This window comes from Enhydra lutris, unplaced genomic scaffold, assembly GCF_002288905.1.
Source record: "Enhydra lutris kenyoni isolate GAN:26980312 unplaced genomic scaffold, ASM228890v2 scaffoldscaffold46, whole genome shotgun sequence".
In the NCBI taxonomy this organism is placed as follows: Eukaryota; Metazoa; Chordata; class Mammalia; order Carnivora; family Mustelidae; genus Enhydra; species Enhydra lutris.
Window position 1 is genome coordinate 4,104,743 of NW_019154130.1, and position 23,368 is coordinate 4,128,110.

Below are 23,368 nucleotides of genomic sequence, written 5' to 3' on the forward strand. Positions count from 1 at the left end.
GGCATGCTTGGCCGTTGGGGCGTGAGGGGGGAAGGTCGCCTCATGGCCACTCGGCTGGGATCACCGTCCACTGCACCTGTGACAAGGCCCCGGGCACAGGGAGTCCCTGGGCTGACAGCCCAGGCCCAGGCTGTGACTGCCGCTGTCCCTGTGCCCTAGGAGAAGGAGAGGAATGCACGGAGGAAGAAGAAGAAAACCCCAGCCGCCACCAGTGAAGAGGCTGCCTTCCCGCCTGTGGTGGAGGATGAGGAGATGGAGGCATCGGGCGCGAGCGGGAACGAGGAGGAGATGGCGGAGGAGGCAGAAGGTGAGGGACAGGAACTGACTTGCCCCAAGAACGTCTGGGTCCTCCTGGAAAGAGGCCTGAACTGCCTTGGAGGGGGAGCATGGTGCTGGTGATGGAGATGGTGTTGGTGGTGATGGTGATGGTGGTGTTGATGGTGGCGGGGTTGGCGGGGATGGTGGTGATGATGGTAATGGTGGTGGTGATGGTGGTGATGATGGTGGTGGTTATGTGGTGACAATGGTGATGGTGATGATGGTGATGGTGTCGGTGGTGATGGTGGTGGTGGTGGTGATGGTGGTGATGGTGGTGGTAATGTTGGTGGTTGTGTTGAAGATGGTGGTGGTAAGATGGTGGTGGTGGTGATAGTGGTGGTGATGGTGATGGTGGCGATGATGGTATTACTCCCAAATGCTCCAGTTTGGGTGATAAATTACATGGGTCTGTTCCTGTCCCCCATGCACGTTGTCCCCAAAGACCCCAACCCCTAGCTTAGCTGAACACCTATGCCTCTCCTGTTCCCTTCCTACCCAGGGCTGCCCCATTTAGGGCCTCGTGTTCCTGGCGAACAGAACCCTCTTTCCTCCTGCCCCTGCCTAGGGTGCCTTCCTTTTCCTCCTGTCTGCCTACCTCTGCATTCAAACTCCCAAGCTTCTGCCAACATGATAAAGAAAGGAGGGAGTCACCTCCTGGCTCCTCAAACCAGGCCTGCAAATAAATTCGAGCCCTGCCAGCCCCCAGTGCATTCTCGGGCCTGAACCTCACTTCCTGGTTGAGAACAGAGAATTGGGCCATGTGGTTGCTCTTGCCTCAAGCTGGGGATAGAGTCTGGCCCCCTTACTGCTCTGGGTCTCTCTAATCCAAGTTGGTGAGAGGCCTGGCCAGCATCTGAGTGAGCACCACAAATCCCTCTGCCCTTGTTTTCTGGGTCCTGAATTTATAGCCAGAAAAAGAGAAGGAAGCAGAAACCCAATCCCCCCTCTTTAAATATCCTCCCAGCTGTTTCTGTGGATAGGATGCAGCCTTAGTGGGAGAGTAGAAGGAAGCCAGACTTCGGCTCAGCATTAAGACCAGAACAGACACTGCCCAGTAAGAGAACTGTGTGGTAGAGAAGTCCCCGTCACTTGTAGGGCTCACATCCCACAGTGGGGGTGGTGGAGGGACATTATGTGCTGGGTGCGGGAGAGGGAGGGGGAGGGCTAGTCTGGCAGAGCTGAGGCTCTGTGACCACCTGATGGCTCTGAATGGGTCCTGTGCAGTGGGCTAGAAAATCCTGCACAAAGGTACAGGGTGATAGTCCCATCACATGGGTCAGTTTTGAAAACCGAGGCCCAGGGAGAGGAGAACTGCTCTCATGGGGTGTCATGTAACTGGTGGAGTTGGAGTTGGCCGTCCAGCCAGCTTTTGCATGTAATCCTGGGCCTTGTGACCAGGAAGGGGGAGGTCAGAGAGGTTCCGGGTTAGGGCCTGAGGTCACCCTCGTGGAACCTTCTAGAAAGCCTGGCCAGCCCCAGCAGCATGGCAGACCCCTCCAGGGGGCGGGCATTAAGTGCCTTGCTGCATCCTGGGCAGCCGGGGCTGAAGGAGGCCTTTGTCCAGGGCCATGGCGGCTCCCTGCCCACCTGGCTCTGGGGCTGAGCAGTGGGATGGGGTCCAGGGCCATAAAGGCCGCTCCTTCCACCCTGCCCACCTCTGAGGTCGGCATCCCCACCTCCGTCCTGGGAACACAGGTCCAAAGAAGGCCAGTGACTTGTCCAAGGACACCCAGGAGTGGGCGGGACTGGTTCTTCTCCCTGCACCACTCTGTTGCTGGCCAAGGCCGCTGCAGGTCACCCATGGGTCTGAAGGGAAAGGGCACGTCACTCCGAGATGAGGCCACAGGTCCCCCTGTTGCTCGCCCCCCTGGCCATCTCCTCTCTGCCACCTGCTGCTCCTGCCGCCTTGCTTCTAATCCTTCTCTCGCTTCCTTCCAGCCTTACACACCTCTGGGAGCGAGGTGCCCAGAGGGGAATGCAGTGGCCCAGGTACGAGTGTGGCCGGCTGGCCTGGCGGCGGTGGGGGGGGCGAGGTCAGGGTAGGGCTGTGCTGGGGTCAGGAGCATCCCGAGGGCACCTGTCCTCAGCGAGGGGCTCACTTCCGTGAGCATGCCTCTGTGAGTGCCAACATTTGTGCTGCTGCTGCCTCTGTCCGCCTTCCCTGTGTGGTGTCTGTTCCCCATGCTGTTCCCTGACTCAAGCTTGCAGATCTGTACGCTTGGCTTCACTGTTCTGTTGATTTTCACCAGTGTCCTCGTCTGTGACTTGCACCTTGTTTGATTTCCCAACAGCAAGTGCAGGGCTTTTCACTTTGTCCCCATTTTACACAAAATGGGGGAAACTGAGACCCAGAGAAATGACAGGAGTGTTGTTAAGGCTGAAGAGCCCGGTGGGAGGCAAGCTGCCCTCACCCTTCATCCGGATGCACGTTCAGTCACTTGGTTACCACTTCCCTGTGCACCTGCCAGGTGCCGGGGCCGTGTGGGCCTCCCGATGTGGGATGCCGCGGGACGGGACGCTTTCCCCTCAGGCTGTTCAGAGTCCCCTGACACAGTAGGGAAGTCACCAGTGTCACCCTGTGCTGCCACACCCTGGCTTACTCCCCCTGTGAGCCAGGATCTGCTTGCCCACTCTGCAGAGGGGGAGAGCAAGGCCCAGAGGGAACCTGCGTTTCCATGGCTGGGCTTCTGGCTTGGGCACAGCCAGCTCTGGAGCTCAGATGAGAGCCCCCGGCCCTGGCCACATAGGGGTGCCAGTGACCCCAGGGGCTGGAAGTCAGTGAGGTGCCTGGGCACCAGGGTCAGCATGGGGAGCAGGTGGCGGGGGAGGGCAGGGCCCTAGGACCGGGAGGGGCCGGCTGCCCATGTGTGTGGGAGCCTCAGGGCTGTTGGGGTGTCCGGCTGTGGGGCCACTTAGGGCATCCTGAATTTGGGCCCCGGAGCTGGGATGAGCAGGTCCAGGTCTACGCCTGAGCCACCCGGCACCACTCACCCTGCCCCTCTCTCCCCCTCACAGCCGCAGTCAACAACAGCTCTGACACTGAGAGCATCCCCTCCCCCCGCACCGAGGCCGCCAAGGACACGGGGCAGAACGGGCCCAAGCCCCCGCCCGGCCCGGGCCCCGATGTGCCACCCCCTGAGCCACCCACCCCTCCGCCAGAGGACGCTCTGACTGCCCCTGAGCCCACCCCGGCCCCTGAAGCCGCCCGCCCGCCCACGCCCCCGCCAGCACCCGCATCACCCACCGCACCCCCTCCTGTGGTCCCCAAGGAGGAGAAGGAGGAGGACGATGCCGCGGCCACCCTGGCGGTGGCGGAGGAGGAGCAAAAGCCCCCTGTGGCCCAAGAGCTGGCTGTGGACATGGGCAAGACGGAAGAGCCCGGCGAGGTGCCCCCCACGGAGCCCGTCAAGAGCGAGTGCAAAGAGGAGGCCGCGGAGGAGGGGCCCGACAAGGGCAAGGGGGGCGCCGAGGCCAGTGCCGAGGCCGCGCCCGAGGGGGCCCTCAAGGTGGAGAAGAAGGAGGGCAGCGGCCCCGGGGGCAAAGCTCCCACGGCCAAGGGTGCGGCAGCCCCCCAGGACAGCGACTCCAGTGCCACCTGCAGTGCAGACGAGGTGGACGAGCCCGAGGGAGGCGACAAGAATAGGTGAGTGGGCAGAGCGGGTGGCAGCTTCGTCCTCTGCAGCCAGCGCCTGGGCATCAGCACACCGGCCGACTCGGTGTCTGGAGGCTAGACATGGAAGGGAGCAGCCGCGGGCCGGTCTGGAAGGGGCGCGTGCCAGGCAGTGGGGTTGGCTCCCTGGGGCCGTGGCACGAAGCCCCCCCAGACCGGGTGGCTGCAGGTGTGCGGGTGTGGCCAGGTCCCTGCTCCCCCGAAGGCTCTGACTCCTCCGTCCTCACGCGGTGTTTTCCTGTGTGACCCCGAGCCCAGAGTTCTTCTCATGAGGACTCCATCACTGGATTCGGCTCCACCCTGATGATCCCATCTTAACTTGATCACGTCTATAAAGAGCCCCTTTCCAAATTAGGTCACATTCTTGGGTCCCGGGCTGTTTGGGCTTGAGCATGTTTGAGGGCTCAGGAGGTGGTGGGGGCCACAGTTCTATCCTTAACAAGGCAGGAACAGCAGGTGCCAAGGCCTAGGGGTGGGAGACAGCCCGTGTGATTCAAGCGGAGTCCTGTAGCCGCTGAGGGTGAGCAGGCCGGGCCAGGTCGGGGCTGCAGTCTGTTCTCAGGGGAGTGCCCCGCTCAGCTGGGTGTGACTCGGGCTCGGAAAGCAGCTGGCCGCCAACGCGGGGACGTCAATGGGGGTCAGAGAGGCACCGGGAGATGGCTGCCGTGTCCCTGCAGACAGTGGTGCGGGTCTGCCCGTGGCTGCTTGTGTAACACACTGCTGAGACCCCTGGGGGCTCGTGTCCCCTCCGCCAAGGGTCCGGGTGCTGGAACTTGGAGGCCACCGTCCTGGCTCAAGTTGACTGAGCCGTTGAGGCTGCTCTCGGGGCTGGCTTTGGGGTCCCCCGTGCCGTCCTGTTTGGGTGCCCCCATCTCTGAGCTGTGTTCCTCCCTTTCTTACCTTTGTCTTTGCTCCTGGGGTGAGGTGCCCAACCCCACCTCCTACCCGAGCCCTTGGAGCACTGGATTTTGACTGATGGTTGAGGACGCTGAAACCCCTGGCCAAAACCAAAGCTCATACCCCTGAGTTGGGGCTGGCTGAGGGCAGAGGTGCAGAGACCCGCTCCCACCCACATCTGGACGCTGGAGGAATGTTTTCTAGTGAGGCAGGCGGGTCGTTTTTATTTTGACTAAAAACAGTGCGGTCTGTTGTCTCTCCTCTCCTGTCTCAGAAAAGTTCTGGGCAGAGTGAGAGGGAGGAAAATCTGACTTTCAAATAGCAGAGTTCACTCAGAACCTTTCCTCTGCCCCGTGATTCACCTTGGGGCATGTTAAAATGGCAAGTTCTAGAACATTTCATGTGAAAGTTGGATTCATCCAGAGCTCTTTGGGTCTTCCTCCACAAAAGGAAGTGATCCGTGTTTTGTGTGTCCGGGGTTCCCTGGGAGCCCTTGCTGGCAGGAGCCTCACCCCGTCGTGTCAGGAAGGTAGTCTGCTGGGTGGCTCTGTGACCAGCAAAGGCCCGGCCACAGGCTTCTTAGGGCTCGGGGGGTCCTGAGCTCCTTGCCTTTGGGAACAGTACGCACGGGCGCCCGATCCTCCGGGAAGGGCCCCCGGCCAGGGACCGGCTGCTCCACTCACTCTTTGTGCCTGGGGAATGGGGTCAGGGCGGGCGGCTCCCCACCCTGCTCCTGCTGGCCACAGGGACGGAGTCATGGAAACGGGTTTCTGCTCCTAGTGGGAAGAGTGCTGAGCTCATGGGGCAACCATGCTGATAAGCAGCCTCCTGGGTTCACATGGCCTCTGGCCAAGACTGGGGACCGGGGAAGGCTGAGCTGAGCCCCGCTAGCCCCCGAGATCCCTCCGGCCAGGCCTGAAGCCCCAAAGGCTACTTCAGCCTCCCTCTCTCCCCCAACAGCCCCACCCAGGGACATGTCCTTCCCTCCCCCAGCTGGATCTGGCTCTCTCCACTCTTCCTGCCTGAATGTCCAGCATTCGATCCCTGGGGAGCAGCGGCCCTGGGCTGGGAGTCAGGACACCTGGTTTGTCACACCCTGTGTGACCGAGGCTGGTCCCCCGCCCTCGGAGCCAGGCTGGACTTGGGCCAGCTTGCTGACCTCTTCCTGGCTGGCCGCCTGCCACCCGCTCTCCCCCCAGCCACAGCCGCGCAGGCAAGATGCGTCAGAGCAGGCCCTGGCAGCCTGGGCCTCCCGGAAGGGCTGGCGGGACGGGTGGGCCCCTGCACGACCCCGGGTCCTGGCCAGCCACCCACGGCCCTCCTTCCCACTGGGCAGCCCTGGTGTGGTGAGCTGGGCGTCCCTGGACGGGCCCAGGATGCATCTCGTTCCAGCCCCTGCCGGACAACCTTTGGAGAGAGAAATCATATTCTGCTTTGACTCTCCATCACCTTCTGCCACGCAGCTCTGCCTGGGAGTTTTCTTGGCCGACGACCAGAGATGGTGGCTTTGATGGCTAAGCCTTGAGCTCGCCTGGCCTCCTCTGTCCCAGTTTCCAGAGAGGGTGCCTGGGCACTTTCTGGCGGGGTCGAGACTCCAGAAAGCCCGTTTCCCTGGGCCTCTGTTTTCTCTGAGATGGGTGTGGGGTCCCCACTTTCAGGCTTCCCGTGAGCATCATAGCGTCGACCGCAGCCTGGCGGCAGGCCCACACATGCTAGGTGCTCAGTGAATGGTTAGCTGCCTGCGGAGCTGCTTTAGGAGCACTGAAAGTCTACTCCGAGAGTGGGCTGGAGTGTGGCTTCTTCCCCTGCACCCCGGAAATTCTGAAGGAACCCCAGCAGCACTTTCCCTTTTATTTCTTTATTCCATAAATGATTGACTGGGTACCCGTGTTTGCCAGGGGCCCTTCTACGTGCGAGGGATGCTGGGAGCAGAACAGATGAGCCCTGATCCCACTGGGATCCCAAAGGGAACATTGATAACTGGGTGATGGGAAGATTAGGGGCGCCGGGCAGGGGCCATGCATGGGGCAGTCAGGGAGGCTTCTCTGAGGAGGTGGCATGGGTGGGTCATCAGAGCCTATAGTGGGAGGTGTGGGAGGAGCAACCGGTGCAAAGGCCCTGTGGCTGCATGAGCTTATGTTCAGTGGAAGGCAAAGAGGCCTGTGGCAGAGCAGAACGAGGGAGAGGGCAGGAGAGGAGGTGACAGGTGGGCAGGGATCTGGCCTCACAGGAAGCAACAGAACCATGTCTATGCAGACACGGTTCATAACCAGCCTTCCCTCACCCTCCAGCCCCATGCATGGCAGAGAGGATGATCGGAGCCTGATGATCATAGGGAAGCCAAGGGGGGTGTTTAGCAGAGAGGGTGTCCAGACCCAGGGTGTCCCCAGTCCCCCATTGCCCATCCCTCTCCCCCAGCCCTGGCCCTCCAGCATGGGAAGAAAACCCACAGTGATGCGAAGATCACCTGACCCGCTCAGTCCCAGGTGCTGCTGTCCGTGCTTCCTGTGCTGCCCCTTGTTCTACCCACAGAACTGTCCTGGGAGGGCAGGGGTGGCTGCTCTCATGCCCATTTTACAGATGGGGAAACCGAAGCACAGTGGTTCTGTCCTACAGCTGAAGGTGGGCTTTGAACTGGGAGCCTGGGCCCTGAACCGCTCCCAGCCGCCTTGCCAGCTTCCCCTCTCCTCCCGGGTCACATGCCTGGTGCCAGGCTCCGAGAGCCCCTCCCCCCTCCCCCCGGGACTCCAGAGAGGAAAATAAAAGCTGCTGTCTTCCAAGAAGACAAAGGAAAGAGCATAGAGGCAGGGCTGCCCCTGAGGAGGGCTCCTGGAAGCAGCGCTCACCCGCTGTGGGGGCTGGAACGAGGGAAGTTGGGAGTCCTACTCCTTTCGGGGTTCCAGTCACTGAGGCTTGTCAAGGACTTGAACCCAGACCCTTGCTCTTGGAAGCTGGTCCCTTACAGCAAGCGGGTAGGTGGGCGTCAGGAGGCCTCTCGTGAACCGAGCTCCTGCCTCCCTCGGTGGGACACTCAGGAAGGAGGAGTCCGGGTCTCTGGGTGTGCCCCGAATGGGGGCTTGCTGAGAGCGTGTGAGGGGCAGTCCCTGCTGCCCTGCTCTCTAATGTGACTGGTCCTCCCTGGGCGAGGAGCTGTGGGGGAACCGAGGCAGGGCCCAGGCCCAAGGGGAGGGCCCTAGTTCCCTGGCAAAGACTTCGCTTTATATGTGTCATAAAAACATACTTAAACTGATAGGAAATGTTACTTTTTAACTTTAATACTTGTGTCTTATAGTAGTTTCGTATTTCTGTACACCCATAAAAGACGGCATTTCGTCGTTTGTGGAAACAGGACAATCAAACTCTTGGTTTCATGGCTAGCGTATAGTATGTTCTTTATTTTCGTCTCATGGCGGCTTAGGGAGCCATCCTTCACCGACTATACAGTCCAGCCACACTGCGTGCGGGGGAGTGGATTTTAATCTGTTCACAGCGGTGTGCAGCCGTCACTGCCACTGAACCCACAGCTTCTCCGGCACCCCAGAAAGAAACCCGTGCCCTTCAGTGGCACTCCTTGTTCCGCCCCCAGCCCCTGGCCTCCACCTGCCTCTCTTCTGTCTGTGGATTCTCGCCTTCTGGACAGTTCCTATCAGTGGCTCCCCTCCCGGTGCGTGGCCCGTCGCGTACGCGATGCTCCTCTCAGTCGGCATCTGGCTCTTAGGGTCTGTCCACGTTGTAGCAGGTGTCCTGCTTCTTCCTCGGGATGGCTGGATCGCAGTCCGTTGTGTGGACAGACCCCGTTTGGGGGTACTTTCGTGGTTTGCACCTGTTGGCTGTGGCGATGGTGCTGTTGTGATCTTCGTGAACAGGTTGTTCTCGTGGTCCTGTGTTCTCCGTTCTCTTGGGCGAACCCCCAGGAGCCGGATGGCCGGGTCAGGTGATGACTGCGTTCCGCCTCTAGAGGAACGGCTGGACTGCTTCCAAAGCACGCTCGTTTTAAAATTAACGTTTACAAGTGTGGGTTGGTTTAAATGGGTGCTGGGAGGCAGAGGGGAGGGGAGGCCGGGCATGGCGTATGCGTCGAGGCAGGTGGCAAGCGTTAGAACAGCTGATGGCGTCTCTGCTTAGGCCTGTTAGGGTGCCTGGGCCCCGGGGCCTGAGTGCAGGAGAGCAGGGAGGGTTGGCAGCTACAGGAAAGACCCCAGAGCTGGGGAGCAGAGGGTGAGCAGGGTCTGGGGAGGTGGAGAGGTGAGGGCGGGAGGGAGGGTGAGCAGGTGGGGAGGACCATGGAGGCCAGCTGAGCATGGAGAAGTCAGGACGACCTTCCTCTGCGCCTCAGGCAGCCCCAGCAGGCGTCGCCGTGTCTGTGTCTGCTCAGCCGAGCGTGTGGCAGATGTGGGTAGGAGGCAGGTAACCGCAGGACAGCCTGTCATGGCCACGGCTTTGTGGCTGCGCCACCGAGAGCAGAGGGCACCTAGGCCTAAGTTAGGTGTCTGCCCGGCTCCATCTGCAGAAGGAGGCGTGGTTTCCTCGTCGCTGGGGGTCTGGCAGCAGCTGCGGGGTCGTGGACAGGCGTGAGCCCTGTCCTGGTTAGCATGGCTCTCGCCTGGAAGGCAGTGGCTGTGGCTTACAGTCCGTGCGTGGCATCACCTGGTACGATCGCGGAGCACAGTGGGGGCTGTGCCCACAGGATCCTCCGGTTCTGGGGACCCGGCCTTAGCTTTGCCCTCTGGGTGAATCCCGGCCCGTGGCCGATGCCCTGGTGCACCCTGTTGGGTTATCTGCCGCGGCGTCCTGCAGGCTGAGACTGGATGCCGGGTCCCTGTGCTCCCTAGGCACAGCGCTGGGTCTCCTGTGTGTTCAGCAAGTGCAGGTGGCAGGAGAGAGTCAGCAGCTGGGCAGGAACCTGGCAGCCCTGGTGGGTGGACGAGGGTTTGAGGCTGCAGCAGACTGAGTTCCCACCTTGAAGACTTCATGCCAACTGGGGGGCCAGACAGGGTTTGTGGCAGGTTGCTGTGCCCAGTACTTCGGGAGTTCCTAGAAATCCCTGAAGACTTCCTAAAGGAGGTGACATCTATGAACCCCTCAGGAGCCCCACCCCACAGGGCAGGCTCTGCCCGGGTGCCTCAGACACTGCAGCCCTACATTGGAGGGACCCTGCCCCTGGCATCCGCTCTCAGGTGCCCAGTTCTGTATGTCCGCAGCAGGTGGACGTGAGCTCGCTTTGGGGAATGAAGCATTTACAGGCCCGGTTCAGCTCCGGGCCACACTTCTGGCTGGTGTAGACCGTGTACCAGCTGAGCAGCTGCAGTCTACCTGCTCTTAGCTCTTCAGTCAACGTGAGGTTGCAGTTGGTGGAGATTTCTAGTTGCGTGGGTAGTTTCTCCAGCCCCTGTCCTCCAGTGAGCGGGGTCCACTCTGCTCGATGCCCTGGCGCCCGAGCCTCTCACATGTGCGCGATGGATAGTCTGACGCTCGCCGAGCCCTCATCCAGTGGATTCTTCCACGTTGCTACAGCTTCCGAAGGGCCGCGCATGCCTCAGGCCCTGCGTTGGGCTTCCCTGGTAGTCTGCTTGGCTTGGGCTGTCTCAGGCCAGTGTTTGATCCTGGCCTGGGTCTCCGGGCCCTGAGGAGGGAGGGAGGAGTCGTCTGTCCCCGATCCCCACTCCCAGAGTCCTGGTGGGTCTCCTGGGCCAGGTGGCCCTGGACACGTGCCTCACTTCTGGCGGCGCCTCCAGCCCCCGTTGTGCAGGGCTGGAGCCAGGAGAGCCAGCTGTGAGCCCCCGGGCTGACGCTCGTCTCTCCCTCAGGCTGCTGTCACCACGGCCCAGCCTCCTCACCCCAACCGGCGACACCAGGGCCAACGCCTCACCCCAGAAGCCTCTGGACCTGAAACAGCTGAAGCAGCGGGCGGCCGCCATACCCCCCATTGTGAGTGCCCAGGTGCCCCCTCTCGCACCCCGGGACTCCTGCCAAGGAAGGCCACGTCCGCCGTGCCCCCCACCCTTCACCTCTGCTTCGGGAAGGCAGTGGATCAGGGCAGGCGCACAGCCCCTGGGGGCGGCAGGTGGGGGGGGGCAGCACCTGCAGCCTCACTCCTCCCAGCCCTTCCCAGCAGCCTCCTGTTTCCTGGAGAAATCCCCATGGAGATGAGGCGGGAACGGCTCCAGGGAGCCGGCAGGCGAGCCGGGTGGGGCTGTGCGGGAACGAGGGAGCTCGCAGCCTGCAGGGCTGCCTCCTGCCCTCCTGGCCCGGCGCCCCTGCAGGCCTTTGGGCCTGGAACGGCCGTACCCACCAGGCTCCCCCAGCCCCCCGGGGGTCTTCCAGAGCTCCCCCAGACCAGGAACAGCAGGTCCCAGCACCCTGGGGAGAAGGCCTCGCTCTAAACAGGAGGCCCTTGGGGGAGGCTACCCAGAAGAATCTCCAGGCCCCTTGGGGGAGCCCTTTCTTCACCACGACCCAGCCGCTGCCAACCACCCCTCTCTGAGCAAGTGTGCCCGGGCTTCCCCAAGTGCAGCGGGGAGCTGTGGGCTGAGGGGCTCTGAGCTGACCGGGGCTTTCGGAGTGAGGTGCACAGGGCGGCCCGGGCTACACTGCTGGCTCCCCAGGGCTGGGTGCAGTCCCGTTTGTCAATGCTGATCTCTCTGAGACCCACAGAGACTCGGGGCCCAGGCATGGGCTCCCCACTGGGTTGCTGGGATGCGCGGAAACCTGCTCTCCTGTCCCTGAGCCATGTGCCCTTGGGCACGTCACTGCCTTGGCTCTCAGGCTGGCTTGTCATGTGTAGGGAGCCCGGAAGGCTGTTCCTCAGCTAAGGCCCCTGGACAGCCTGTGAAGCTATGTACCTCCCCCTGCTTCTCTCAGCAGGTCAGCAAAGTCCATGAGCCCCCCCGGGAGGACGCAGCTCCCCCCGCCCCGCCGCCACCACAGCCCCTGCAGCCGGAGAACGACACCCCCCAGCAGCCCAGCAGCAGCCCTCGAGGGAAAAGCAGGAGCCCTGCACCACCTGCCGACAAAGAGGGTGAGTGGGGGGGGCCTGCAGGGGCGAGGGGTAGGGGTGTCTATGCATCCAGGGCAGCTGCTGCAGACGCCGAGCAGAGTGGCAGAGTGGGCCAGCCAGAGGGGTCAGACGGGTGGAGGGGTCAGCAGGGCACGGCGGGGACGGGGGCGAATCAGAGGACCCTGCTCTCTCTGAGGTAGGCCCATCCTGGCTTTCAGTCAAGTCCCCCCGCAGCAGGATGGCCCCTGTCGTGCTTCCGGGGAAGCCAGAAATCCACCTTTTCACCTGAGGGGCCGTTTCTCAGCGTTGGCAACTTAAAAACATTTTCAGAGCATTGTGTATGCGCATAAGCCTGTCTGTGGCTCAGCCTGTGACTCCCCGTGGTTCAGCCCACCCGTGAGCTCCCAGAACCGTGGACAAGCCTCGGCGCCCAGCTGGCGGCAGCTCTGGGGCCTGGGCAGGAAGCACTGCTCCCTGCAGTGCTCACCCTGACCTTGTTCCAGCCCGAGGTCGCTGGGTTCACTGGGGTGCCCGCGGGGGTAATTCCCTGAGAAGCTGCCCAGGGCATGCTTTATTGTCTCCACGTGAAGCTCAAGGTCGGGGGACAGGCAAGGCGTGGTTTCTTGTTCTCTGGATTGTCTGCCTCTGCCTCACGTTCCCCGCTGGACCCGAGAAGTTCCAGGCCTGCATCCCCAGAGGGGCCCCCCTCCCCGGGGCAGCCCGGCGAGCCGCACCTGCCGTGTGCATCACAAGTGATGGGCAACGGCCCTCCGGAGGCTTCCCCGCGCTGGGCCGGCCTACGCGTCTGCCGGCCACTCTCCGCGTCGGAGGGCAGCGGGACCTCCGCCCACCCTCCCTGAGCAGCACAGCACAGGGGTGGGCTCTGGGGGCAGGCGCCGCCTGCACCCTCTTGGGTAGAGCAGCCCTTCTCTGGAAAGCCAGGCTGGCCCTGGACCACAGGCCGCCTCGAGGGTGGTGCTGCTTGCCTGAGGACAAAGAACAGGGCTGTCCCTGAAGGAGGACGGCTGCATGCTTCCCACAAGTGACACGGGCCTGCCAGACATTCCCTGTTTAGTCAGCCTGCCCCTCACCTCCCTGCAGCCACTCCAACCTGCCGCAGGAACTCTCCGATGCCACCCGCAGGGGCAGGCCTGCATCCCGGCCCGCACACAGGCTGGCTTGCGGCCCCTGGACCAGGACATTTGTTCAACACCTGGGATGCTCAAGTGCTGGGCTAGGGCCCAGGGGTGCAGCAGCGAGCAGGACGAAGTCCTTGATTCAGGGAACTCTTCATGTGACTGAGAAGGACCCTAAGCCAGGGCATGCACATAAGAAAGCAGGATGACTTTAGGTTCGTTCACACAGTTGAAGAACAAAGCAGGGTGAAGAGAGGCTCAGAGGAGCTGTCTCTGTGGAGATGATGACTCAGTCATGGGAAGATCTGGGGGAAGGGCGTTCCAAGCAGCGGAAAGAGCATGTGCAAAGGCCCTGGGGTAGTTTGATGTGTTTGGGGAGTTGCCAGAAGGTCGCTGTGGCTGGGGAGAGGGTAGGATAGAGAATCAGAGAGGGAAATGGCTCATGATTGCTTAGAGCCTTGTAGGCCATGGTACCATGTGGATTTTGTCTCAGGTATGGAAGAAGCCTTTTCAGGAGGAGATTTAATGTGTTTGTCTTGTGGGAGAGAATCTAATTCCATTTTGGAAAGATCTCTTTCTCGCTCTCCGGTCATTGTTGAGGAGTAAGGGCTCCAGGGAGTTGTGGGCAGATGGGGGAGGCCACAGTGCCGTTCCTGACCACCGTGGTGCCAGCCTGGACTGCGTGGTGACCATGAGGTGGGGAGGAAGGGGGTGCGCGAGGAGTTTGCTTCAGAAGCAGAGCCAGGGGGACCTGCTGACGAACTTGAGGCAGGGTGAGGCCGGGCTGTCTGTCTGCTCTCAGGACCCAGCTGGCCCCCATACTGGGGCCAGGACAGCCCGTGACAGGGGTGGGATTTGCCGGGCAAGAGCGGGGTCTGGCTCTGGAAGACCTTCCGGCTTTGGGGCATCAGCCCAGGGGTTGGCTGTGCGGTGATGTCAGGGGCCCAAACAGCTCCAGCCCGTGTCAGACCTGAGCAGGGCTGTGCTTGCTGTCCATGGGTGGCTGGGCACCACACAGGGCTGGCCAGGGCCTGCTGGGACAGGTCATAGACCCTGTCCTGGAAGGAAGGAAGCCGGCACCGGTGGTTTCTGAGTCTGGCCTCGGGTCGTGCTGTTTCCTGGCGTGACTCCCCGCCGCAGACGGCGCGCCGGGTAGCAGACACTGCGTACATTTCTTGTGGGGTCTGCCCCGCCGCTCAGTGCCCTTAGGCACAAGTGTGAACTTGACATCCAGCACTACCTTGCTAGTCTTGCGGGAACCTTCCCTACTGCCTGGCTCCTGCATGGAGCAGCTCAGCCAAGCCAGTCCCTCAGCTCCCCTGGGGACAGCTGGAGGAACAGGTTGTCTCTACAGGCTCTCGGCCTCCTGCCCAGCCTGGCCCAACCCCAGATTTCCCTTCCAGCCCCGGAGCCCACCCCCGCCCACCGCAGCCCGAGTGAGGCTGCGGCGAGCAGCACACAGACTGGATAGCTGGACAAGCCAAGGCCCGGGGGGATTCCCGGCCCCTGTGACCCTGTCCTGTGGGCTGCCCACTTCAGCAGGGCACAGGTTCAGGGGGACCTCGGTCTCTTCTGGGCGGGGGGAGAGAATCTGGAGCGCGCACGCCTCCCCGGCCACCGGCTGTGCCCACCGCAGGCATCACCAATCGATGCTAACACTTGGCTGCCGCAGCTCCGGGGGCTGTCAGAGCTTCCCTCTGTCATCTGGAGGTGGCCCAAGAGATGACACCTGCCTGCTATTCTTGTCCCAGGGCCTAGAGAGTTCTGGCATTTCCAAGTTGTGTCTCCTGCCCAGCTTCTCAGCCAGTTCTCTCTCTTGGGACTGGTCTTCCAGCCAGTTCTCAAGGGAGAGGTTCAGAGCTTGAGGCAGATGTCAGTAGAGTGGGAGGTGGGCGGGAGAACAGCATGACGACAGACCCGAGCCCCTGGCCTTTGGCCCTGGCCACAGGGTGTCCTCCAGGCCTGAGAATCCGGGGCCAGCTGTCGTTCACCGTCCTGCGGGCACAGCGCCTAGTGAAGGCTCGGACTGCGGCCTGTAGCCTGACTGCCTGGGCTCCAGGCTCCCTCCCTCGCCCACCGTGGGCCTTTGACCGGGTGACTTCCCCTCTCCTGGCCTCAGTTTTCCCATCTGAAAAACGGGGATGGCAGCAGTTCCGGGTGCAGCGAGGATGAGCAAGTTGGCACATACGATGGCCTTGAGAAGTGCCAGTCTGTGGGAGGCCTGGGCAGGGGAGGGCGCTGCCCTGCCGTTGTGTGATCTGAGCTGCACGGGCCGGCGAGCGGTCAGGTCCTGACTGAGCCAGGGACTTGCTGGTGACCTTAGAACGTGCCACCGTGTGTCTGTACCTCCGTTTCCCCCTCCGTACGGCAGCTCTGGCCGCAGTCTGTTTCACACGAGCTTACTAAGGAGCCTCCTGGGGTCCATGCCCGCGGGGGGCGCTTAGCACAGTGTCCGGCACATCGTCCCTGTTCGACAAACGGCTGCCTTGGGGGTGGTTCTCCCAAGCGTCTGGACCTCCGGCCACCTGGCCAGGGCATACATATCATAGCAAGCCTTCCTCGCTGTGCAGAGGCCAACCAGCTTTTTCTAGAAAAAGCCAGACAGTAAATACTGCAGACTTCGTGGCTAGCCAGTCCCTGCGGCCACTGCTCAGCTCTGCCGTAGACAAGTCCATGGGCGGCGGGCCCCGTACCTCCGGTTGCCAACCCCTGTGTTGAAGCTCTGTCCACGCGCCTTGCCTGCCTAGCACCCTGGGACTTAGAAGCTCCCTCGGATCATGAGGGCTCAGGGCTCAGGGTGGGGCCAGCTCCCAACACAGACCCCTATTCCTATTGGCCAGGACCCCATCCTTGCCTAAGGCCAGTGCTGTGGGCACAGGAGGGCCTTGTTTGAGCAGGCATGGCACGGCCACTGGGTCCCCGAGGGGGGCCAAGTTTGACTGACTGCCCTCCCTCGTCCCCTCAGCAGAGAAGCCTGTGTTCTTCCCGGCCTTTGCCCCTGAGGGCCAGAAGCTGCCCACGGAGCCCCCGTGCTGGACGTCAGGCCTACCCTTCCCTGTGCCCCCTCGTGAGGTGATCAAGGCCTCTCCGCATGCCCCTGACCCCTCCGCCTTCTCCTACGCCCCACCTGGTGAGTAGCTTGGCCCAAGCTTGGGCTCCTCAGGTGCCACGCTGGGTCACTGGGTGCCAGCTCCGTGCAGTGGTTTGGAACCATGTGCAGAAAGAGCTTAGAGTCTGCTGGGACCCAGCAGGAGGGATGGTCTGGTCAGTGAAAGGAGAGGAGGAGATCTATAGAGAGTTGAGAAATTGGCAGGATTAAGATCGGGGCCACTGGTAATAGGGAGTCATAGGAGGTGCTCGTGCTGGTGAGGGGCAGCTCTAGAGTGGGGGCTGTTTTCTACCAGTGACTTAGAGCTGGAGAAGGGACAGGTGGAAAGAAAAGCCTGGGGAGACCACAAGCACCAGGTCAGGTGAACCAGAAGGCCCAAGTCAGAGGTTAAGACTTTATTCTGGGAACGCTGGGGAGCCATGGAAGGTTACAGTGTGGTGGGGAGGATGTGAGCCCATAGACTTATTAGAAAGATCCTTCGGTTCCTGTGGGGGGATGGGCTATCACTGGGGGGAGGGGAGGTTTGTGTAAAGTTGCAACGGGGAGACCAGTTCCCGGGTCTGGGCCCGACGGGGAGGGTGCGGGGGTGGCTCAGGCCAGGGACTGGGCTGTGACAGGGTGGAGGGAGCCTTCCCTGAGTTGTGACGTCTGAACTGAAGACACAGGGGCTTATCAGGACAGAGATGGGAGGAGCAGCAGGGGCACATGTGGACAGGGAGGTGTCTGGGGTGGGGGGGGGGTATCTGGGCCACGGCCACTGCTGGGGCCCTGTGGTGGACAAATGTGTGCCCTGCAGGTCACCCACTGCCCCTGGGCCTCCACGACAGTGTCCGGCCCGTGCTGCCACGCCCACCCACCATCTCCAACCCACCGCCCCTCATCTCCTCCACTAAGCACCCCAGCGTCCTCGAGAGGCAAATGAGTGCCATCTCCCAGGTGAGGCAGGAGGCTTGGCGCCCCCCCCCCAAGTGTCTGTGTGGCCTGGTCCCCGGAGAACAGCTCCTTCCTCTTTTGAGGGTTCAGTCTTTCCATCTGTAAAGTGGGGACATCGGGAGCTGGGTACCCAAGGGGCTAGGGTCATCTCTCTGCACGGCAGTGCTGGGGCCTCAGCTGGCTGGAGCTTGTCCCAGGCACTCGGTACCTTGGGCCTCTGGGGCAGTCAAGAGCAGGGGCTCTGCAAGCAGATTGTGCGGCCTTGGGGCAGTTACCTACGCTTTCTGTGCCTCGGTTTCCCCTCTGTGAAGTTGAAGATTGAATGCACTAGACACATAGCACGTGGTGAGCCTGTGACTTCCCGCCTCTTGGCCTCCCCGATCCCACCCACCTGTGTGGCAAGGGACAGGGGCAAGGGGTCTGCTCCGTCCCAGCCCCCGTGCGCGCACCGTTCCCTTGAAACCATACCGGGTCACGAGGGCCACTTCACAGGTGAGGAGACCGAGGTCAGGAGAGTCAGGGACTTGCCCATGGTCACTCGGACTTGAGGCCCAGAGCCCCGACCTGCATGTGATCTCCTCTCGGGCTTTCGTGGAAGGGGATGTCAGGGCACTCTGGCTGGGCTTGGGCATGGGGTGGAGGGACTGTGAGGGCCCCTTTGACCCCATGACCTCTGTCCCTCACAGGGAATGTCCGTGCAGCTCCACGTCCCATACTCCGAGCACGCCAAGGCCCCTGTGGGCCCCATCACCATGGGGCTGCCCCTCACCATGGACCCCAAGAAGCTGGGTAAGGATCGCGCTCCCCTTCCTGGATGGCCCAGGCTTGGCTCTGGGGGTCCGTGTTGGGGGCATGAGGGAAAGCCACTTGGCCACTGGAACCGTGACCTGAACTTGAGGGCAGGGGGGCAGTTCCAAATCCCTGGCTGTTCTGGAGCTCAGCCCCTGGACAGGATTAGGTGGGGGCCCTCCCTCTGAGCCCCTACTGCAGGGGCGCGTGGCTCACTGCTCTCGCCCATCCCCAGCGCCCTACAGCGGAGTGAAGCAGGAGCAGCTGTCCCCGCGGGGCCAGGCTGGGCCACCGGAAAGCCTGGGGGTGCCCACAGCCCAGGAGACGTCCGTACTGAGAGGTGAGGGCATGAGGGGCGGGCGTGGGGCCTGGGGTCTGTCCTGCAACCCCAGCAGCTGCCCCTCCACTCTTTGGAGGAGGGTCGAGGTAGGAACGGGATCTTTTATCCAAAATCTGCTGAGCCTCGTTCTCTCCCAGAGGGTCCCAAAGCCCCTCTTCATAACGGTTCGCCTCTTGAGGGGCAGTGGCCCTTTGTGTTGAGACAGCAGGGGCCTCGCAGGTCAGCGGGAGCACAGTCCCCTGGGAAGGGGTTACAGACACCCTGTACCCCTGTGTCTTGTCTTTTAGGGACGTCCCTGGGCTCGGTTCCAGGAGGAAGCATCACCAAGGGGATCCCCAGCACGCGGGTGCCTTCCGAGAGTCCCATCACGTACCGTGGCTCCATCACCCACGTAGGTGTCTGGGCCCCCGCCTGCCGGGGGAGGGTTGGAGGGGGGACCGGCGGGCCGCGGCTCTGGATGTGGCCCTGACCGCAGGCAGAGTGGTGGGCCAGCCATCTGTTCCCTCCGGCGTCCCTGCGCGGCACCAGTCGTGGTGGATGGGGTGGCGATTTGCCTCGTGGTCATTTATCTTGTCTGCTCGGGGCCAGGCACGTTAGGTGCTAAGTGGCGTCCAAAACTCGCCCGTCCCCGGGAGCTGGCGGGGCAGCCACAGCAGGCAGCCCGAGAGTCACAGACCCGGCAGGGCTGGCCGATGGCCTCAGAGCATCCAGTGCTTCCGATGGAGTAAAACACTGTGATTAAGGACACCTGGGGCCGCCCAGGCTAGTGTGGGAGACTGCTTAGGGGTAAGCCCCGCAGGATTCTTGGGGGAACAGCATTCCCGGTTTGGGGAACAGCACCTGCGAGCCTCTCTGACACGTGCAAGGAACAGCCAAGGGCCGCGGTGCCTGGAGCAGGGGTGGGCCTCCATGGGCCAGGTCGTGGGGGGGGTCCTCTGCACTCTGGCGCAGCTGGCCCCCACCCCTGTGGCTCCTTGCGCACCGTCCTCATCCTCCCTGGTTTGGACTTTAGTCCCAGAAAACAAAGAGGTTTCCTCTTGTGCCGGCCTTGACCGCGTGTGGTGTCGGCCACTGAAGGGCTGGAGTCCAGCATCGTAGCTTCGTTTACCTCCGCAACCGGGAGTGTGGGATGACATCGTCCCCTCCCCGGCCTTGCAGGGGGAGCCGATCCAGAGGCCCCCTGGTATCAGGGAGGGGGGATCAGTTCTCTATGTGACTGAGGTCTGGGGCTCCCCGCACATCTGGGGCTCGTTGAGCTCTCTCCTCCCTGGCCAACGAGCGTGACGTGTGGCTGCGTCACCTCCTCCTGGGGCCCTGGGCTTGCTCTCCTTCCCTCCACCGAGCTTTGGACAGGGCACGTTATACGGACCCAGCATGGGTCGGTGCTGTCGCAGCTCGTTTTATAGATAAGAAGACCGAAGCTCAGAGGGTAGACTTGAGATCACTTAGCTAGTGAGTAGTGGACCCAGAGTTTTGTGCCCGGCTACGTCGGGCTCTAGAACACCGTGCCGGAGAACAGGGAGCCAGAACGCACCGGTGTGCGTGCCCGGGAGCCCAGGCACAGACACGCTCGCACACAGAGACACTCATGCAGACATGCAGACACGCCCACAGACACAGGGCATAGGGACAGACAGACTCGGACCTCGGCAGTCACGCTCGCAGGGCACACCGTGCCCGGCCCACACGCATGTTCATGGCGGAGCGTCAGGCCATAGGCTGGCCCGCGGTGAGCTGTTTCCGACCCCAGTGGCCTCAGATCACACCACAGAGGGGAAAGCTGCGGATTTTGAAATAACAGGCTTTTGGAGGCGGCTTTGCCGAGTGCAAAGAACAAGGAACCTGGGGCAAAAGCCAGGCCAGGGTGTTCAGGTCCCTGCTGGGACACACACTTAAGCGGGGGACGGTCTCTCTCGTAGAAGTTACTGCCCAGAGTCTTTCTGTGGCGTCACTGTTGATCGAAGGTTGACCTCTGCAGTTCCTGGGCACCCGTCCGCGCTGGGTTTCCAGGCAACCGTGACCCACACTGTCTCAGTCCCTCACACCCCTTCGATTGTCTTTGGCAGAGGGTGGCAGCTGCCAAAATGCATGAGAGTCAGACTTTCCCACAGCCTCGCTGCTGGCAGTGACGAAATCATGCCCAGACCACACACACGCACACATCCGTGAACCCAGCAGGCTCTTGAGGAAGCCCCAACACTCCGTGCTCCTGGGTGCTCCCACCCACCCTGGGAGTGAAGGTCTCCGGGGCCCGTGCCCTGAGGCTGCAGGGCCCTCGTCCTTGAAACAGGCTCAGGCCAACAGTCTCCACGCTTGCACGATTCTGTCCAGTGTATTGTCCCCAAGGGCAGGGTCACAGCCCATCAGGGTTTCTGTCCTCTGTTTGTGGCATAGAGGAAAGCCCCTGTAAACAGCGTAGCTCGAGGACATCGACCGCCTTCAGTCCCAGCAGGAGAGCCCCTTCCTGTCTCCCGCTGTGCTCTCCGATGAGCCGCTGCTTTCCCAGGACGGACCCAGTTCCGCCAGCACCAAGACCTGGCTTGCAGCGGCCCTGGTGTCAGTGGTCTCGGGGAGGATGTCCCTGCCGTGTGCTCCCACCTGTCCCTGGACCGCCACCACACAGTGAGGTGTGTTGCTGCTACACTGTGTGCAGAGGTAGCTCAGGGCGCCGGGGAGACCCCTGCTAGAGCGTTTGCTACAAGAAGTCGGAGGAGCCCATCTGCATTCGGTGTCTTGCTGTCCCTCTCCTTGCAAATCAGGATCTGCAATTAAAGGCAGTTGCCAGCTGTTGCTCTTACTCCAGAGGGGGGTTTCTCAGCAGAGGAGCTCCCACAGGGAGACTCACTGGTCCAGGGCTCGGCACACAGAGGGACCCCCATGTCTGTCTGTGTAACGGCTCATGGAATATAGACATCTTGACTTGAGGACAGCTTGTCTATGCCAAGTACCTTTGAGAATTCTAGATGCCGGGACTATCTCCGTTTTGTAGATGGATGGATGTATAGGATCAGAGAGGCAACATGACTTGACAGAGGTCACACAGCAACTCGCTGGTAAAGCTGTTCTTTGCCATCCTGCAGTCTGACTCCAGACTCATATTCCGGTCCCCACACTCATGTTCATGGAAGCTGCCCGAGGCAGGATGCTACTCCACATGGCTGTCTTCTCTCTCTACTTGAATACCTCCCCTAGTGGGGAGCTCAGTCTCTCTAAGGTAGTGGTTCTCCATTGTGGGCAGTTTGTCTCCTCAGGGACTTGGGGCAATGTCTAAGGACATCTCTGATCGTTACACCTTGGAGAGAGGGGCAGGTGGGGGGGGCTAGTGCAGCTCTGGCATCCAGTGGGTGCAGGCCAGGGGTGCACAGGACGGCACCCACAACAAGGAAGCAATTGGCCCCCCGTGACATGGTGCCAAGGTTGAGAAACCCTGGTTTGGGAAACGGGAGTGCATGGGATATATTCCTTGGCACAGCACGGGGGCCACATCTCAGCACCCCCATCAGCTGACCGTCAACAGTTAAACGTCGGGGCTCGGAGAAGGTGACACCACATGGGACCAGCTGGAACGCAGACTCCAGAGGTGGACTGCCTGGGTCCCAGTCCCAGCTGCGCCCCTGGATGAAGTCAGATCGAACACTCCGTGCCTCAGTCTCCCCCTCTGAAACAGACATGGTGGTAGCACCTAAATGGGAGAATGTGTATGAGGGGCTCTTGCGGTTCCTGCTACACCGTGGGTGCTCTGTAAGCCATGGCCCGGTGTTGCGTGTGGCTGCGTACTGCTGGTTGCCTCCCACTCTGAGGCAGCGCATGGGTGAAAGCACGAGCACACGCGTGCATGTGTGGAGGCGGAGGGACCCGTGTAGGTCTGCTGGTCACGCCCACGTCATGCCTGGTGAGCGCGAGGGGGTCCCCGAGTGGAGCCTGCCGGGCTCACCCCCTCTGCGCCTGCAGGGCACTCCGGCTGACGTCCTCTACAAAGGCACCATCACCAGGATCATCGGCGAGGACAGTCCCAGCCGCCTGGACCGAAGCCGGGAGGACAGCCTGCCCAAGGGCCACGTCATCTACGAGGGCAAGAAGGGCCATGTCCTGTCCTACGAGGGTGAGTGCTGTCGCTAGCGGCCTCGCGGGGCTCGCGGTGGCCTTCCTCCTCCTTGTCCGTGGGAGTCTTCCATGCCCAGGAAAGAATCTTTATGTGGAGGGTTGCTGGCACGGGAGAAAAGTTGGCCCTGTACCCACGGGGTACTTAGGGGGAGCACAGCGGAGGAAGCCCCCCGAGAGCTCTCAGGACACTCATGCAAGATGCACACAGGAGGTACCTATGAACTCTGAGTCATGGAAACCCACTCCTCCAGCGCGGCTTGTCACCAGACCCCAGGCTTTGGTGTTTCTGGAGTTGGTCAAGAGAGAAGGGTCCAGAAAAACATGGTCAGGGTAAAAGGCAGCCAGATGTCCATGGAAAACACATCTGGGGATTTTGTGCCCCTCCCGTTGGCTGGAGTGGTCAAGAACCAGGGCGAGGTGTTTTATCTCTATTTTGTGGCTGTACGGGGATACCCAGTGTCTCTCTATGTGGCCACCATGGTGGCCCCTTGAGAGACACGGAGGCTTGGGATCAGGGAGGAGGATGTCTGGCCCGTGGAGGTGGCTGCACTGGGAGCACGGGGTTGGGTGACTGCATGAAGCCCAACCAGATAGGTGGTGAGCTCCCTGTCCCTGCAGGTATGTAAGCCAATGGCAAGGAAGTGTTGGCCCACCCTGCTGGACACAGGGGAAACTGAAGCCCAGCACTCCTGGCAAACGCTGTGCTCTCGTTGGTAGCCTATAGGAGGCCACCAGGGTGTGATGACCATAGTGACCCTCCCCTTGCCTCTCGCCCCCTCTCCCCTCCTGCATTCAGGGGCCACAACCAAGGACCCCCGCACAGAGGGCATTGAGGGAGGACAGAGCCGGGATGTGAGCTACCGGGCAGCCCTCTCGGGGGCTGGCCCTCCAGGGCCCTGTGCCGTCTCTCCTCTGCTGAGCAGGCACCTTTTCTCCTCTCTCTCTGCCTCTGCCCGCGCCCCCTGCCCCTCGGCCCTGGGGAGTGGTTGTGGTACCCTGGAGCTGAGGGACAGGCCAGGGGCTGCGTCTTGGGGACCAGGCTCGGCATGTGGCCGAAGGGCCTGCAGTTGAGGTG

The 23,368-nt window shown here is 61.9% G+C and overlaps 1 protein-coding gene across 1 annotated transcript in view; it reads left to right on the plus strand.

Moving 5' to 3' along the window:
* The window catches only part of LOC111156480 (nuclear receptor corepressor 2), a 207,664-nt gene that overhangs the window by 163,196 nt on the left and 21,100 nt on the right, over positions 1–23,368 (plus strand). Inside the window, exons 20-30 of the mRNA XM_022517407.1 lie at positions 160–307; positions 2,257–2,307; positions 3,334–3,961; positions 10,693–10,813; positions 11,747–11,903; positions 15,984–16,148; positions 16,924–17,063; positions 17,747–17,849; positions 18,085–18,189; positions 18,477–18,580; positions 22,141–22,291. Coding sequence (XP_022373115.1) covers positions 160–307; positions 2,257–2,307; positions 3,334–3,961; positions 10,693–10,813; positions 11,747–11,903; positions 15,984–16,148; positions 16,924–17,063; positions 17,747–17,849; positions 18,085–18,189; positions 18,477–18,580; positions 22,141–22,291 — 1,873 coding nt within the window. The remainder of the gene's footprint in view (positions 1–159; positions 308–2,256; positions 2,308–3,333; positions 3,962–10,692; positions 10,814–11,746; positions 11,904–15,983; positions 16,149–16,923; positions 17,064–17,746; positions 17,850–18,084; positions 18,190–18,476; positions 18,581–22,140; positions 22,292–23,368) is intronic.